Raw genomic sequence first — 19447 nt, 5'->3', positions numbered from 1 at the left:
TCAGTGAGGGGTCAAATAATTATTTCCTCCACTGTATATATATATATATATATATATATATATCACTTTGCACCAAATAAATTCAAATTCCACTTTTGTATCACAATCCATTGTATACTTCTCGAATAGTAATTTGCTAATATGGATCTCTCACTGCCATCTTGTGGTGATAAGTTTATGTTTTTTTAACAAGTGATAATTTTCACATTTTTGCTATCAATATACTGTACCAAACCACCTCTGAAGAACATGCTAGAACCAACCATATACACATAAACATTAAAAGTGTTCCCTTTTTTTTTTTTACTTTTGTAACTAATTTCCAATATTATTCTTATAATTATATTATTATATTTCATATAATTGTAACGTGTATTTAGAAAGCAGAAGCATACCACAGTGCTGTACAGCAACAGAATATGTAGATAAACCTGTGCCAGGAAGTCTTTAAATATTACTAGGGGTGTCCAGCTGTTATAGTAGAAGGAAAGGTATTACTTAATTAGTGGTGCCAAAATGTTAGCAATTCCCATTGATTATAGGGCCGGTGCTTGTATTTGTTGAAAACAGCACCAGCCCAAGGTAGGAGCTCCACACCACTATCTTCTACTTCTTCAGTACCCCCACTGAATATACCTCTCTTTCTCCTTTAAGCACACCCCGGTGATTCTAGTTTCTCAGCTGCTAACTTGGACTGACACAGTTCTTAGAGGTTGCATGAGCAGTACAGCAGTTATACATTTATACATATATTTATTCAAAATTCAAAAAAATCAAGCAAAACGCATTAGGAAGAGAAGTTCAGGACCATGGAGCACTAAGGTACCTCTATCACTTTGGTAAGGTTGCACTTTGCAGCCTCAAGCGGGTGATTTGCATGATGCAATGTTCTGGATGGCATCACTTTCTGCGCTTGATGCTAGTGTTTCACTGGCCTTTCAGGTAAAATACCAGCCAGAGGCGGGATTACAAATTTCTCCGCAATGTATTTACTGGTAAATTTGTAAATTCTAGTTATTCTGCCTCCAGCCCACCTCTCATCTGCCCCAAGCCTGCCTCCCCGCTCCCCCTCCATTCTGTCCATCTTCTATTTAAGCTTGCCTCCTCATGAATTTTCAGTCTGTGCTGGCCAATGTCATTGTGTTTTAAGCATTTAAGGCCTGTATTATTTCTTGTTCTTCTGTTTAGCAAAGCTTTGCAGTTTAGTAACTATATTTAGTAACATATTTAGCAGCCCTGCCTGCACATCACTAGTATTTACCCATTTTGGGCAGAAAGTGTATTTTCCAAAAAGATAAGGCTTTCCTGGAGTGAGCCTCACATATCTAGAAGTATATGTGTTAATTTTGCTGTAGCTAAAAGGATAGTCCTGGCGCGGTCAGTCTGGAGCCGCTGGCCTTTCCCTGGGTAGAGAATACATTGTTGTTATACCCATAGCAACCAATAATATCTTTATTAATTTTCTTACTTCTACAAATTTGATTAAAACTTCCTGTCAATTGGTTGCTATGTGTAACATCACTTTACCTCCTTAGCTCAGATGCACTGAATGCACATGCGTTCCACAGACTACTCTCACTAAATACCAATCCCCATAGCGGCCTTGAATTCTTTGCAATGATTGGTTAGTAAGTTCGCTGTACATCATTGGAGCCCTGATCATACAGTGTATGTGATTAGCGGATTGAGCCTACGCGGGATACTAGACAACTTCACAAAAACTCTTGTTCTACCAGTTCTGCTTGCGGAAGTGACGCAGCACACACTGTCACTGTTGTTGTTTCGCTTCCTCCACTGGCTCCTCCCTCGTTCCCGAGTCGCAGCCGGGCTCTTGGACCGCGCTGTCTCCGTGATGTTCCTCTGTCCGACATGGAACCCAAACGCTTGGAGGTGCCGGACGGAGTCCTTGATGACCTATGCAGGTGACGCCTAAATACTCTGCAGCCCTCAGTATAAAAGCAATGTCCGACATCCCTTACCCACCGGGGATGCAGGGAGTTGCAGTGCAAACAATTCAGTGTGTCTGTGCTGAGGTGCCGGGCTGGAGTGATAGTAACAAGGATGGAGCCCAAAATGTTCAGAAAACTACAGCACCCCAAAGGTGTTGTTGTACTGCAACTCCCAAAACTGCAGGTTGGCTGCACACACACAATCACAATAGAAATGTTTTCCAGTAAGGAGATATGTATGTATATATATATTTATTTTTATAACTAGATTCTTTGTTTTCAACTGTATCTATATGTGACTTGTCCCACAGCAGTCAGTGCAGGTAGGAGACATTTATATACACTACCCAAAGCTTCCCCAGCTCACAGGCTACAATCCCCAGCATTCATGGCTGGCAGTTAGTCTGTAAGGCTACAGGGTTGAAAAGAAAATGTTATTCTTTGCCCCAAGGAAAGCTGTTCACTTCACATTCTTCTAGGTCTGCCACTTGTTTGAGATTAGGGGTTGTCTCAAATTAATGTTGGGTATAGGATCTGTTGCCCAGAAAGCTCTAAATTATGGGAAGGCCATCTGCCATAGAGCTCAATTGTAGGACAATATTGTAGGTCTAAATTATTACTATATTATAGGGCTATAGTTTTATATATATATATATATATATATATATATATATATATATATATATAAAAATGGAAACCACTGGCACTCACGTTTAAGTTTCGGCTGACCCTCAGCCTTTCTCAGAAAAAGGCAGAGGGTCAGCCGAAACGTCGGTTCATCGATTTAATAAAACAACTGTTTCTGCACCTAAGTCCTGTGAGAGCGGCTTCTTCATTATCTTCTATATATATATATATATATATATATATATATATATATATATATATATATATATATATATATATATATATACATATATATATATACACATATATATATATATACACATACATATATATATACACATACATATATATATACACATACATATATATATACACATACATATATATATACACATACATATATATACATACATACAATGTTTGGCACTTCATCTGCACCTGTATTGATGACAAAGAAAAAAAATTATGTTTTGAGTACACCTTAAGTATCAGCCGTATACAAATGCATTGCATGCGAATAAGTATTTGAGCGTATTTAAGTTATGAACTGCATATCTGTGGCTGTAGTGAAACAGGAAATTATGGCCCCAGATGTCACAGCACTTGATTAGAACATTTTGTTTTTTTTTAGTAACTTAAAGTTTCAGGTGTTGGTATGAACTGTGCAACGTGTATATGGACATGTGAAGAGACTACAAACATGTAGCTGATATAAAGCTATCTCTGCACTTACAGTCAATTTGCTTAATTTATAGAAGAATGTTCATAATTCTTATTAATGAGGAAAATATTGATGTTTCCTAATTGTATTAAACCTTTTTCTTTCTCTGTCTTTGTTTCTGTTGACAGTCGGTTTATTTTACACATTCCCAGTGAAGAAAGAGACAACGCTATTAGACTTTGCTTCCAAATTGAACTGGCCCACTGGTTCTATCTGGACTTCTGGATGCAGAACATTCCAGGCCTGCCTCAGTGTGGGATAAGAGATTTTGCCAAAGCAGATATCCTTTGCATTCCTTCTAATGTGAGATACTTGCAAAATTCTCCTGACCACACATTAGGGACTTTTTTTTGTAATATGACATGACAGTCAATACTTTTGTTAGAATGGATATACTGAATTAGAAATAAACACCACAGTGAAAAATAAATTGTACAAAGCAGAAACACTAGAAAAATATTAAGCTGTGAAGAATCTACATTGAAATAAAGAAATGGCAACTACAGAAATGCATCCAGCACCTCATCAGCGAATGTTTTGTAGCTTATTTTAAATGTTATTTTATAAAGTCCAAAATATATACGCACGTCTTAAATGGTTGAAAATTCAAATATGTGAAATTCTGTTCTGTTTTTTTGGGGAAATCCATGTTGTAAGAGAAGCAGATTTTCACCTGCTTTCACCTCTGGTCCAGCTGAAAAGGAATCTTATCTCCACCTATTAAGATACTGCTGTATAACATAAAAAAACCATTACTCAAAGTACAAAGAAAAATACAAGAATATTAGAAGTTCTATGTTTTTTTTGTTTTTTAAATGGGAATTATTTGATTACTATGGAGTCTATGGGCCGTTTTGTAATTTCTGGATAACAGGGTTTTCAGATAACAGATCCTATGCCTGGACAAATTTATAATAGGTTTAGAGGCAATTTATAGCTTTTTTGTATTTTAAATATGCTGTATAATATAATGCATTAGATATAGCACATTAATGCATTCCACCTGTGCGAGTTCAAGCTGATCTGGAAGAAGGGGCTGTGTTTCTTCCTATGGTGGAATGCAGGAGAGACCCACCACAGGATGAAATGCCCATGGGTAAGTGTCCTTAAGGTGAACAGTCCTTTAAACATTTAGTTTGATGTAGCAATTGATATTGTAATATAGTTTGCAGTTATTTTTATGTGTTTATTTGCTGTTTAGTTCTGCATTTCCTCAGTCTAAAAATGTAACATGCTATCTGGTTGTTGTGCCACTGATCCCCAGGTCTCCATCTCTGTTTGATTATCAACTACTGTACTTTTCCTTTACACAAACCATACTCTTCCAGCATTGTCCATTTTTACTTCCTAATGGTGAAGATGTACAAAGGGTTCTGAATGAGTGGAAAGAGTACAAAATGGGAGTGCCAACCTATGGTGCCATTATTTTAGATGAATCCCATGAAAATGTAAGTACTAAAATATTGTTACTCTTCGGTTCCCTAGAGCTGTTTTTGTTTTCATTTTCTTGCATTTCCTTGCTATTTTAGTGTTTTACTTAAAGAGCAGCTAGTCATAAGTTTTCCTTAAAGTAGTTATTAAACCGCAAACATATGGTGTGACAGACTTATGTTACCCATAAGCCCTCTTACCCATAAGAGGGCTTATGGGTAACATGGATACATTTTTGTCCTAATCCAGAAATCAAAGAGTAGAAGTTCATATAATAACTGTTATTAATGATTAAATATCAATAATTTTCCTTTATTGGCAAGTCTCTAAACATTGATTTCCATGTTTGGTTTTTGAAGGTGCTGCTTGTTCAAGGTTATTTAGCAAAATCTGGGTGGGGGTTCCCCAAAGGGAAAGTGAATAAAGAGGAAGCTCCACACGACTGCGCTGCTCGAGAGGTAAGGAACCAAATCTCTCACTGAAACATGTTCAGCGTGTGCTTCCTACAAATGATATGTGCAATGTAGATATGACTAAGAAAACCTTTTTAAGTGTTATATGTGTTTGTGTGTGCTAAGGTGATGTGTACAATATATGTGCTTCCTTGCTGCAGTTTATAAGAATATTTAAGTCGAATAGGAATCTTATGCCTGTGCAAGCAGAGTTATACAGCACAGTGAATAAGTTTCTGTTATGCCTGCGCCAGATTGCTAGCAGGTTGTTTTTTGGTCTTCGCCTGTTGAGTAATCAGCCCAAGGCATTCCAAAACCATGTGCTGACTTTTCTTCATTTTGAATAATAACAGCAAATTTGAGATAATAGTTTAGCATAACTGATTCAAGAACAGTCATATTAGAAGTTACCAAGAAATTCCATGACCGTATAAAACACCAAAGGCAGAGTGCTTTTATACAGGTCATTGGACTCTGAGGTGACTTCTGATATCCTCAAATTTTAGAACAGTGAGTAAATTATTTATTATACTAGGCGAGTTTCATGTGAGTCACGTGACAGAAATTACATCAATAAGCAGCAATTATGACTGATGGCATTACTAAGCACTATTTATAATGATTTAATTTACAGGATATTCCTCTCTCTTGTGTATTGTGATACATTATTTCCTACGTTATTGGATAGAATGTTTCTGTGTTCTTTGCAGATCAGAGGAGGTGATGGTTTCTGGTATATAAACTAACTAAGTTTGATATGTGCAGGTTTATGAAGAGACTGGCTTCGATATCAAAGACCGCATGTGCAATAATGACTACATTGAGCTGAAGATTAATGACCAGCTAGCTCGTTTATATATCATTCCTGGAGTACCCAAAGACACAAAGTTTAATCCAAAAACAAGGAGAGAAATTCGGGTAACTTTACCACATTGTTAGATTTTTTTTGCCCCAGAATGTTTCTCTTGTGCAAATTATAAAAGGCATATAAACCCTAAAATACAATTTTAAAATTAGAGTGTTATTGTAAGAACTTTAATTCATTTTTTTTTTTTTTTTTTTTTGGACTATTAAAATAATGTTAAGTGCTTAGAATAACACTCTGATCAATCCGTCTGCCATCTTCTGTTCATTCGTTTATGCGTCTCACCACTGACACGGACCCCGCTTTAGCGTGTGCAGTTGAAGCTGATTTTCGGCTAACTCCGCATGCTCAAGCGGGGTCCGTATCGGTGGTGAGACCTGAAGCATATTCAAAAAAAATGGAAGATGGCGCCCAGGTACACTTCTGTGCTGCTCTGCTCTTGGTGGGTTTTTTGATAGGGCCAATTTTTAAAGTTATGCACTATGCATAGGGGTGAAGGGGGTCTATGCAGGCCAGTTAAGGTGGCTTTTCGAGGGGGGTGTAGTTCTCATTTTCTTATTTAAAGATTTACATTTCCTTTATAGGAGGCTGTGCTACATAGGGCATAGTGTTGCTGTAAGTGGCAACTGGCACAGCAAACCTTGGGGGCTCGAGCTTTCCAGTTTGGGCAGTCATGAAGGAAAACATAGTGTGAGTTTGCTAACTGATTCTGAGTTTCTGGCCTGAATAAAAAAACTTTTGTTATTTTTCGCAAAGAGGCTTTTGTTAATAATGTAAAAAAAAAAAAAAGTTTTGTAGCTTTTTGGTGCCAAGGTTTTTTTTTTTTTTAACAAAAGCTCATTCTGGAGTTGGCAAACCTACCTGGGGATTTCTTCACGATTGCTCGAGCTTGAGCAATTATAAATAGGCCATTTCATATAAGCAGACCTATTTCAAATATTATTTTATATATTTTTTTTTAGTTCTTTTCAAGATCACTTGATTTTTATCTCTGAAAACACTTGTTTTCCCGCAGGTTCTTAATTGTAAATCTGCTTAAAGGCTACTTGGTACAGTAGTCAGGGAAACTTCATTGAAAATATTTACACAAACAACATTTTTACATTCCCCTAAACATATAAAATACTGATTATATGATAGGCAGCTGGAAAACCTTGTAATATATGGTCGTGTTGAATGTTTTAGAACTTTTTCTGACCCACCCCACAGCTACATGCATTCTTTGCTTATATAGCATGAATGAGTTAATGAATGTTTTTTGTTATAGAACATTGAGTGGTTTCCCGTAGAAAAACTGCCCTGCCATAAAAATGATATGACGCCTAAGTCGAAGTTGGGAATGGCTCCAAACAAATTTTTCATGGTGATTCCTTTTATTAGGTAAGTATATAGACTTTGTACTTGTATAACTTATTTAAGTTACTTTATTGTACGTGTCTATGACTTAACCTTAGCATGCTTATTTTCTTAGGCCACTGCGTGACTGGCTTCATAGGAAGTTTGGTGACTCCTCAGATAGTGATAATGGATTTGCCTCTGCTGGAAGCACTCCATCCAAACCAAACGCTGAAAAATCAAAGTATAAATTTTTCAATTCTACAATATTCTTTCTGATGTTTTTGCTAATATGATAAAGAATATGTTTGCTCCTTGCTTTATAATATCTCTCTTAGTGGGTTATAGGCATATGCAGGGTGGCTGTTCCTGTTGCTCTATGGTTGTCTTGCATGCACCTATTGACGTTAGGTCATGCTACTTCTGCTGCCAAGCCATAGTACCTTGTAGATATAGATAAGGCATCAGTTCTTACAGCTACAACACACCTACATTTAATACAGGCATGGTTATGCTGTTATTTAGGCTGCAGGTTATTATCTTTAAAAATGTGTTAAATGTTTTATTATTCTTTCATAGCTGAATAACTCATTAATGCAGTAGGTTGAAGGATAATTGCAGTCCTTAGCAAGAAGGCAAGGGGAACTGGTCTATTATAAAGAAAATGTAATTAATAATCTGTTAGAGAGATTGTCTTGCCATCAGTATAACTCAGTATAACTCACTTATTTAAAAGGTGTTAAAATGGATCAGCTTCCCTGTGTATTATCACTCTAGTTAATAGACCTGAAACATGAATACAGTAGTATAATCTTTTCTTTTTACCTTTTCTAGATTTAAAAAAAGTTGTACTTTCCATGTTTATTTCTGACAGATCCAAAATGCGATGTGTGCCACAGTTCGCTGAACTAACTCCAGCTGATCAAACCATAAAAAACAAGCCACAGCAGCAGCAGAAGCCATACAGTCATCTCAACACAGCAGAAATGTCAGAAATGCTAAAGAACAAGGTAATATTTATGTATTTGTCATCTAGAACAATTTAAGTCTATCCTTTTGGGTTACACAGTGCCTATAGTCAGAAATCTCTTATTTAGAGACCATGGTAACGTGGTGTCAAGGGCACTGGAACGGTTCAGTTTTGTACTTAAATGGTAAATGAGCCTGATAGCTTCTAATGAATTAGCACCCTACAGTGGGCACACTTAAAAATAACTGCTCAGGGAATCAAGTAAATATTACATTGTTATGAAAGACTGCTGGATCTTTTAAACACAGGAACATTTTTTGTTTTTATTAGCAATCCACCTGCCTCATGTCTGGATTATTCACACTTTTTTTTTTTCTCTTGTTTGGTAGAATCCAAGCCTTAGGAATAATGGAAAGAAGCAGCACCAGGACTCTCCAAACCAGAAGAAGAAAGCAAATGGCTCCCACAATCAACAAGTGAAGCAGCAGAATAGTATTTTGGTAAGAACTTCAGATGATCATTTGGTGTTATTTAAAAATGTACTCACATCAGTAATGGGACATCTTCTAACAGCTGCTTAGCTGCATTTGTCAGGGAATTAAAAAGTCTAAAATGTAGATCTGTTCTGTAGGAAGAAAAATGATATGTGAACAGTTTATATTCTGATAGCCTGTTAGCCTTTGTATATTACCTAGTGCCTTATACTGTACATAGAACCACAGGTTAAGAAACTATAGTAATACAAGCAGTTATAAAAAGACAGGAGGAGTGTAGGAGCTACACAACCTCTGCAACCCCTGGTATTGCTAAATTCATGCCAGGTAGAGGTAAGGATGGGCAGGATCCCAGTATTTTTACCTTTGCCACATTTTGGATTTCAGACCAACTTGTTTTTATCAGAAAAACAAAGATCTTTGGCTGTACAGTGGATAGGCCTTGGCTAATTAGTATCGGTATGCCTAAATTAGCAGAATGTATTTGATGTTCAGTACATTGTTTGGGGTTACCTGTTTGTGAGCCACTACTTTAGCAGTTACTAGCAGTTATATACAGGTGGCTGATAGACCATATCATTGTGAGATGCACCACTGAGTCCATGTATCTGGTAAAATTATTGCTGTCAGTAGCCCTTTTTACTACTGAGCTATACACAATTACTCCACTTTATTCTCATTATCATATTTTCCAGAATTCACATGTTTTTTTTTTTTTTACGTCCCCAACCCCCTAAATTTGCAATTTCCTGAAATTTACATAGTGTTTATCCTGGTCTCCTGTGCTGGTGTTTTTGCTATTACTGATACAACACTGTTTTCTTTATCCATAGAAATCCGAGCGGAAGCTTAACCCTAGAAGACTTAATGACACCTTTGGAGCAGGTAAGAAGGTGCAGAGCTCTCAGTAGATTTATCACCAAGTGTAATTTAGCAGGATCTGGTACCACATCTCATCTCTGTCTGTGGGGCACAGTGCATTAAAGTGTATAATTTTATATTGGATCTGCTTTTCTTTGCCAGACTCTGTGCTAGACATGTGTTATCCTAGTGATGAGCAGCAGTGTGACTCTGAAGAGACCCCTGACACTTGCAGTGAGACCTATGAGTGCTCTTTCTCCTCACGAGCTTTCCTGGACTTTCGCTTTGATCGTGATGCCATAATGAAATCAATCGATGTTTAAGCTGTCAGCAGTTACACAAGCTTTGTCATAGGCCCATGTGGATTCTACATGCCTTACCTTCCTCAGGGGTTCCATGGACATACAGGGATGGTGTGTGTTTAGATGCATGCTTTCCCAAGGACTACTTACCCCATTCCTTGATTCGGGTGGGTAGGTTTAACCTTCTCCTTGCACTGTTTTTTATTTTTAATCTTTATTGTGAAGCTGGCAGTCTATATGATTTTACTTTTCAGTGTTCAAGCTTCTTCACAAGTATGTGTTGTTGGACATTGCCTAAATGAGCAGAGTAGGCAACCTTCAGCACTTCAGTTGTTACAGAGCTGTCAGGGGCATGCTGGGAGATGTAGTTTTTTGCACAGTTTGAGTGCTGAATGTGACCTATCCATGCCCTAACTTCATGGTTCATCTTTTTTCATTTCTTCCTGATGTAGATGTGACACTAGATTGTTTTTATAATTAATAATACATTGTTACTGTATTTGTATTAAGGCAGTCATTAACCTGCGCATTAATCACTTACCCACCCCATACATTTATGTACTGTAGCACTGCACTGCTGATTTGATGTGGCCTTTTTGTATTTCAGGTGTCATTGTCCGTTATCATCTGTGTCAGTTTTAAGGGCTTTGGTACAGGGAGATTTCTGAGAAAAATGCTATACTTTCTAGACTGAAATAGGAGAAGACTCATGGTGATAGAATGTGCCATACGCCAGAGGTGTAATTGATGTGAAGCTTTTTGTTTCTTTATCTTACACTGGCCTGCACATTTTAGTGTGATGTAGATAGTTGAACCCTAAGACATTTTTAAATCAGTCTTCATTTATTTTTAAGCTATTTCCCATTTTTGTTGTGCAGCTGTCAGGGTTGGGATTGAATCTGCTGTCTGTGTGCTAGGGCTAGGAAATCTTAAAAATGGAAAGCAACAAAAACCATTGCAGGCTGTTGTTTAGGTTACTGAGCTCAGTTTCAGTTGCTGGAAAGGATGGTTAAGAAAGATTGCAGACCAGTTGTAATATTGCATAGAGTAGACCCACTAATAAGACACTTACCATTGAATTAAAAATGACAGTGACAGGTAACAGCCATTAGCTGTGATGAGAAAATGAGAGCTTAGGGTGGGAAAAGGCTGCATTGAAATGAAAAATTTTATTCAGTACATTAATGTCACATGCTTGTACCAAATCTGAACCAGTGCAGGGGATACTGGTGGGATAAGATGGCTGCAGCCCACTCTGCAGGAATGTACCCCAGGCTGGTATGCTTTTATATAGAGGAGTGCTGGCTCTAGGGCAGGGATCCCCAACCTTTTTTACCTGTGAGCCACATTCAAATGTAAAAAGACTTGGGGAGCAACACAAGCATGAAACATGCTCCCAGGGATGCCAAATATGGGCTGTTATTGGCTAATTGGTAGCCCCTATATGGACTGGCAGCCTTTAGGAGACACTGTTTGGCATTACATTTGGTCTTTATCCAACCAAAATTTGCCTCCAAGCCAAGAATTCAAAACCAAGCAACTGCTTTGAGGCCACTGGGAGCAACATCCCAGGGGTTTGTAGAGCAACATGTTGCTCACGAGCCACTGGTTGGGGATCACTGCTCTAGGGCAAGCAAACTTGTAACCTCTCACAGTGACCTTGTGTTACTTTCTCCTGTAAGATACTGTGTAGCCTGGTGTGTATATATACATCTCTTACCCTAAATGCCTCTCGGACATATATAATGGTCTCTGTAGATGAATAAAACAAGGTCATCAGTTACGTGGCATTAGTATAGAGGAGAAGTAAATGGGGCCATGACCTATTTGCTTTAATGACATGCTATGGAAAATGAAAGAATTTTCTGCATTTCCTGATAGTAAATCCCAGCCAAATAGGATAGTGGTAGATCTTACCCAAAGAAGCATCATAGAGATGCCATTCAGATGTGTTCAGAGGCATGTACAGATGGCGACTAAATGTTTTACTTGTCTGACTTATTGACAGAACTGATTTGGGGATTTCTAATTGCCTTTTTCCTTCTGGATGAGCTACTGGGCCTGTGTCCTCATACTGGTTCTCTTTCCCTAATGATTGTTATACAGGAATGGGTATCTGACACTGTATAAGCTGTGCCTTAACATTTCTCTGTTCGTTTAAGCAGAAATAACCAGTGAGGAGTAGGGCACAAAGAACGCAATAATAATAATAATGGTGCCTAACTCCTCCCCTTTCATAATAGTTGGCATTACTCTTATATGGTGTTTATTTCACCCTCATAGACTTATCAGCTGTAGCATGACATATTCATTTTTCATTACAGCATGTGGGTATTGGTGGATGAAGCCACACCCAGTAGCACAAGTTGCAGCTCACGCTTATGTGAAAGGAGATACTGAGACTAAATATTCAGTGACTCTAAGGTCTTCTTGTTTTCCTGATAATGTGAATTTACCTTGCCAGAGCGCAATGACACGTTATAGGGTTCCATTACGTATTATCCATAGAGACCAGCAGAAGTAACATGGCATTCCCATCCCTTCTATTAACGTCAGAACTAACTCCTGAGTATGTAGTGTGCTACATCCAGCCTGTATAATATTCTGATTGTATTGCCCACTGGGCTCTCTGATGGGACTTCAGTAGCAGTAAGTGAAGTAGAGGGACACCCCTAATAGGTGCACTCACTTCCTGTGAGTGTTTCTGAAAGGGTAAGAATGCCCTTTTATCTTAAAATCCATAAAACAGTCCCCTTTATGGAGTCTGATGTCTTTTCTAAGATAGAATCTGAAATATGCTTTCCAAATCAATCACTTCCTTATCAAGTGTGAAGCTCCGCCCCCTTTAGTATACTGAAACTTCCTCCTCCGTTGAATAGGAAGCTGTGCTCCAATGGATATCAATCAGGAATGTGCAGTAGACAGCTCATTGACTGGCTTCCTATTCAAAGGAGAAGGAAGGCCCAATTTACTAAAGGGGGTGGAGCTTAATGCTAGATAAGCCGTTTCTGTAAACTTTAGGGCAGGGATGGGCTGCCTAATCCCCAGTCACCACAATGGCCTTGCAACAAGCTATTATGTGCAGTAGCGGAGTTACCTCTTGTCTCTCATGGAGAGGCAGAGCCTGACCTGCAATGTGCTGCTCTAGGGTCCTGTATCCGCACTTGGAACTGGCACTGTTTAAATGAATAAAAATAACAGCATTAAACAAGATAACCCATGTGTTTAGTAAACACACTGTGCATATTAGAAATGTCCAGCTCCTGCATGCAAATTATAGTGACGCCTATAGTTCAGCAACACCCGGCAGGTCACAGGTCAGTAAGCCAAGACATAATCGTCTGCCTGAGGGTCCATTGGCAAAATAAATATTGCTGAAATGAACTGAACTTACTGCACCAGCCTAAAGTTTCAGCATTTCAATAGCAGCAATGATCCAGGACTTTAAACTTGTCACAGGGGCTCCCCATCTTAGAAAGTGTCTGTGACACTCACATGCTCAGTGAGCTCTGGGAAGCTACGCTTAGGGGTTGTAACACAATATCAAGCAGAAATTAAGTTGGCCTGTCATATTAGTCAATGCTACAGGGCTGGTTATTAAATTCTGATGCTAATTACACTGGTTTCTGTGCTGCCATGTAGTAATTATCTGTATTAATTACTAATCAGCCCTGTGACATTTCTATTCTATATATACAGTATATTGTGAGTGGGCCCCTAAGCTCAGTAAGTGACAGCAGCACAGAGCATGTGCAGTAAATCAGTAGAAAAGAATATGGGGAGCTACTGGGGCATCTTTGGGGGCACAGATCTTCCCTGCTAAAGGGCCGTGGTTGCCTTGGGCTGGTACAGAAACCCAAAACGATATGCTTTAGTTTACCTTTTAAGTAAACAGTGTCACAGTGTTGGTGGAATTGCATTTCATGTGATTGGGTTTTTACTTTACATTTGGGTTGGACCTAAAGTACTAAAAATCATTTGTTGGTGCAGCCGCTCTAATACTGTATAGGAATGTGGCAGAGCACAGGCCTTTCTCTGTATATGGTACTGTTGGGGGCTGCTTGCAGCTGTTCTGTCTGGTTCTGGACCCACAGCCTGTCTGGTCTCATCATTATAGCACAAAGCTCATTCCATGCCAGAAACTGGCGAGAGGGATCTGTCACAGTGCAACTGTACTCTTTGCAGCCCGTGCTGCCCTTCTATTCAGCAGTAAATTACTTCATTCAAAAAATGACATTTTGTGTGTGCCTGTTTTTTCTTTTTAACGAGGGTATTTGTAACGCAGAGGCAGCAATAGCCTGTACAGTATTTGTAGAGGCAGCAATAGCCTGCCAGCGTAGGGCTAGGGGTACAGTGTAGAGGAGTTCCCTTGTGAGAATTTTCTATTGAGGAGTTATGGACAGTGCCTACAAAGGGACTTTTGGCCAATCAAAGTATTAACAGGCTGAATGCTCCAAGCGAGCAATGGCCTCTTGTACCCTCTGAGCTCACTTGCACCCGGGATAAGCGAGCAGCAAAATGAGTATTGTACAGGGTGCCACTGAAATCTAATGGGACACAGTGGGGATTATCTAATAAAATGTTCAACATTTGCTATAGGTCTACTGACCTGTCCCAACCAATCAGTAGGCAACATTTACTAGTCACAAAGCAAGCGCAGCATTGGTTATTGGGTTACTGCACCAGGCAAACTTGTTTCCCTTTATTACATAAAAGCCCCAGTAGTAGAACAGCTCCAGTTTGATACTGCAATGCATTCAATTCAAAATACACCCCCTGCATTGTGTTACCTAAGCTGCATGGAACCCCAATCTCTGCAGTGCAGTGCACTGTGTGGGCCACTGCAGCAGTAAAGTAAATCTGTCCCAACGTGGCTGCATGGGGTACAGCATGAGTATTAAGGCAGCAGGTACAGCAGATGTTTGCTAGAAAATGGGTGTAGGTTCATGGTTGGGGATCACAGCTCTAAAATGAAACCTGTAGAGGCAAAATAGTAATGTCCCCCATACCCCATTAGGAGCTTATTTCCCCAGGTAACTTTCCCTCTGGGGAAGAGCAAGAGAGCTAGGATAGGTAGTGCCACCTACAGTTAGGAGTGCAATATTACAGCTTACCCAATTAATACACCAGTAGCACAAACTGGTATTTGGTTGTACAATGGGACAGAGAAAGCTCTGACACACAGACTTTACACATACGAAGTATTTATTCCGAATATAAGAACATTTGTAAAATAAACATATTATAAATTGCTCTGTATAAATAAATGAAGTTTTTTTTTTTTATTCTTTTTTATCAAATGAATAAAATGGCCATTGGACATAGGCTGGGAATGGAAGGAAGGCATCAGATCATGAATTACCCAATGACATTCTATGACTTGGCAGTATTACCATACCAATTCCATGGCAAGACTGAATACTGACACTGTAACATACATTCTGATTGGCTGAGGCTGACACTGTAACAAAACACTATAAAATATGAATAAACAAAATGAATAACAGATTTTTTTTATGTAACCGCCCCTCAAGAACAGGAAAAGAGGAGCAAAGGTTTCAGAGATGATAAAGGAGAATCTCTTGGAGAGAATAAATGAGGCACTGCTTTACCCTGAGCCCTTTTTAATGGCCGGGTATTCCCTTAGGATGTATCTGCCTGATTTACTGTAATCATTAGTATGGGACACACCAGGCCACATGATCCCTTGTCCCTGAACCCCCTTCCATATTTCTGCCAGTGTTATGTGTGCCACCACCATAGCCAAACTGCCTGTATCCTGCATATGGTACAGCTAAGGTTCCTGTGGCTACTCAGCCATTCCAGTCTACTATACTAGTGCCCTCCAGCACCTCCCCATGTTGGGGCCAGTACATGAGTCCCCTCTGTTTCCCATGATTCCTCAGTGATATGGACCAGAGGTCCCCACCTTAAGGCCTCCTTGCAAAACTGGGTTTGTAGGAACCTCTTTTTTTTTTAGAATTTACTGTAATTGTATTTTTTTTCACCATAGCATTAAAAGGAAACATTATCCAATACATCTCCTTTCATTAGCATACATTGCATTTGCTAGCAGCAGGCAAAAAGGAAATAATCTTAATGGGAAACTATATTTTGGGATTCTGGGTCTGAGCTTTTACAGGGATAGGGCCAATGAGTGGTGTGTAGCACTAACTGTGCCAGGGAACGTCTGAAGAACTAGTTCACAGTTTGATAATACCAGGTACCACGCTTGCCACTGGCTTGGGAACCAAAGTAACTGGCAAACCTTCCCATGGCATGGCTCTCTGAGGGTTAATGTTGCACTGGGTTTCATAGAGAAGTGATGGCACTTGTGAGATGTACTAATAGGCAAGTGTGTACACAGGCAGGCAGAATGATGGAGTCTATATGTAACCTGTGTGTGGCAGGAGTTAACATGTAATACTGAGCAAAACATTTATTTACTAACTACTTAAAAAGTGCTCTTAAATTTAATATAGAAGAGGTCAATCCGACATGTGGTGCTGCAGGAACACAACCCTCAGAAGGCCCGATTATGGGGATCCTCGCTACGGAAGAAACTTGCCCAGAATGAAATAAATGTCTAACGAAGCACAGGATGTCACAAAGTTGCCAGATCTAGCAACTGCTGGCCAGGAAATCAGAATACTGGGAGATTCCCAAGAACTGCCGCCATGATCATCAAAACACCAATCAGAATAAAAGACAGAGCTACTGTCACACCCATAGACCATCCTGCCATAACTTAATGCTTATGGTGCTAAACAACCATTTCTCTGGAGATGGAAACATCCGACAGTAACAAAAAAGCAGCAGTGTATGTGTGTCTGGTCGATTCCCATTATGGGCAATAGTAGCCAGTAGTGCAGACAAATGTGCATGTACCAAGTGTTTCCTGCCAGCTTTACATGTTGGTCACTGCTAGATTTCTAGAATGAAATTCCCTAACAGAACTGTGCGGGCATACCTCCTGGCACAACACTAGTGCTGCCACACTCACTGCATATACCCCCAGCAGGATGGCACACAGCATGGCACGTTACTTGGATAATGAAATAACCAAAAATGAATTGCTCTGCCAACCTACCCTGCCTTCGGTATTTGCCTATTTACATTACAGACCAGGAGATTCTGAAGGGGAAGGTATTCCCAGCAGATTCAATGCAGGCAGAAAATCTGCCACTAAAATCTGCAAATAGCAGATATTTATTTAGCCGTAACAATGAACGCTAAGGTTCTGTGCAGTTTTGCAGTGTATAAGAGTATTGCAAACAGCGGATGCATTTAGTAGCACCAATAAGAGCCTAGCATACAAGCTGAAGCAGCTAGCGCCATCCACTGGCAATAAAACTACAACTCATCATCAACCATCATTCACAGCTCAGGAGTCAAGCCTGTTTCATGCTATCCTATTATGTAATGGCTGTTCTACAGCAGAGGTAAGTGGCACAGAATGGGGCTGTTATACAAGCAGCAGTATAGCCTATAAGTAAATATAACTCCTACTCACAGACTTCAGCATCTCCTGTCTGTTACCCCAAGCCCCTTGTATCTACTGCTCACACCACTGCTTGCTGTGCCTGGGGATCGCACAGAGGCTACTGCTACAAATAATGGGGCCCCACACATGTGCAAGATGAGCACACAAACTAAAATGGCCCCTTGGGGCCCTCTATTTTGGCTATGCTTTTATCACTGATATCCAGGTACATTTCATGAAGGGGAAAGTATAACCTATGTATTATAGTACTGGGATATTCATTATATATATTGTATATTTTCAATCTTGGTATGGCAAGGAGATGTGGCAAAATGCACAGAAGTGCTCTGTATCTGTAGAACAATTGCTGGCCCACCACTTATAACATGGCAGTATTGCACATAGATTGGCAGCATGTGACCCACCTAATGGGTATTAGAGTGACACAGGGCAACATCAAACTCATTAAGAAAAAGAAATAAACTATAAATCCAGTATGGCAGCTTCCAGGTAAAGGAATCCAAGCAATTCTACTCACAGTGATCTGAAGAGGGCAGCAAAGTGTTTTGTGTGGAATACAGCTAAAGGGCACTGGGGCTGATTTAAAAAAACAAAGGAGATAAATTGCAGCACATTTGCCAAAATCAACCAATCAGGTATTTATTTTCTTTCTGATTTCAGCCAGTATTATATTTCTTCTTCTAATTTGTGGTAAACTAAAGCACATTACTGATTGGTTGCTACTGGAAAGTGCATTTTAGCATCTAGGTTTGTAAATCAGCCTCAGGTATGGCCACCTGACACGGCTTAGGCAGACTAGCTACACACCAGCATAGGTTTGCTACGGGGGAGTCCGCCATGTCCATCCAGTTTTTGAACTGCAACCCCTTAAAGACTAATGCGGAGAGTTGTAGTACAGCAACTGCAGGGCAGACACTGCTCTACAAAAGTAGGAAAAACCATAATTATTTGCTGGTAATGATCCTGGGACAGCACCTTGCAGTGTCCTCACAGCTATAAAGAGAGTTCAGTCATTCTTAAAGTGAAACAAAATGAAGGTGCATCTTCGCTTTAGAGCAATGAAAGTCTCCGATGTCAGACCCCACGTGGCCCCTGAGCCTTATGCACAGCAGCGCCATTCCATCTGCACAGGGGCCGACATTGTTTGGCACATACCAGTGTCTAACAAACAGAAAGTAACAGGAGGGAGTCTGTGCCAGTCCTTCCCCTTGCTCTGTCCCACTGATACACTCCAATGACTTTGGTTAGGAGATGAAGTCTTTATGTAGAGAAGTCATTGTATTTCATACAGAGGAGTTTGTGTATTGCTGGCCCCCCTACAGGCGCTGCATGGCAACTGCACTTTCCTCCTGATAAAACCTTTAAATAAAGGCAATTAACTGCCACTCTGTATTGCAGTGTGGATCCCACATAGGCTTGCAATGGCACATAGACTGTGTGTGTTTGTTGGGTTCACAGTGAGGTCTCATTGGTGTGAGGTCTGGAGTTCTCCTCTTCCAGTAAAGCTATTCTCTGTTTCAGCATGCGCACTTGCGTCTCGTGGCGCTCCACCATCGCCATCATCTGCGATTCTAGTTTCTTCAGTTTATTCTGATGCTTCTTCTTTGCCTTCTCATAGGCTGCCACCAGGTTGCTGCTCAGAGACAGAAGGTGCGTTACTGATTCATTATTCCATTCCTATTGCTCAGGTCTCACACACACTAACTGATATGAGTTTAAAGGGGAACAGCATGATTTCCACTCAGTAATTCAATATTCTAATCATTTAAAAATACAATCTTAGGGTGTTTGTCTGGCTATACATTCCACAGCAATCACCCTATGGCCCTAAGTCACAGGTCTCTGTCTGTTTTGCAGACATAGCAACACATTCTGAGTGCAGAAGACAGATCGGGACCTATTATTTCTGCATTCTGACCCACATATACAGCGGATA

At 39.7% G+C, this 19447-nt stretch overlaps 2 protein-coding genes across 9 annotated transcripts in view; one reads left to right on the top strand and one right to left on the bottom strand.

Moving 5' to 3' along the window:
- Window positions 1–1741: 1741 nt before the first annotated feature.
- Window positions 1742–10516, top strand: dcp2 (decapping mRNA 2; the record flags this gene model as incomplete). The annotated part of the gene is given in 11 exon segments (NM_001016863.2): window positions 1742–1922; window positions 3426–3577; window positions 4618–4745; window positions 5088–5186; window positions 5946–6098; window positions 7313–7425; window positions 7517–7624; window positions 8255–8390; window positions 8740–8850; window positions 9678–9729; window positions 9868–10516. Coding segments are annotated over 11 exon segments (1266 nt in total). The 5' UTR covers window positions 1742–1869.
- Window positions 10517–15194: 4678 nt separating this feature from the next.
- mcc (mutated in colorectal cancers) overlaps window positions 15195–19447 on the bottom strand; it is a 164169-nt gene continuing 159916 nt past the window's right edge. For 6 of the 8 annotated variants that reach the window (XM_031896347.1, XM_012957487.3, XM_012957491.3 and 3 more), the window contains one exon: window positions 15195–19144. In XM_031896347.1, coding sequence (XP_031752207.1) covers window positions 18964–19144 — 181 coding nt within the window. In that variant the 3' untranslated portion in view covers window positions 15195–18963. 8 annotated transcript variants of the gene reach the window in all.

Source organism: Xenopus tropicalis, chromosome 1, assembly GCF_000004195.4.
Source record: "Xenopus tropicalis strain Nigerian chromosome 1, UCB_Xtro_10.0, whole genome shotgun sequence".
Classification (NCBI taxonomy): domain Eukaryota; kingdom Metazoa; phylum Chordata; class Amphibia; order Anura; family Pipidae; genus Xenopus; species Xenopus tropicalis.
Note: the sequence above shows the minus strand (reverse complement) of the source record. Positions and strands in the feature narration are given on the sequence as shown.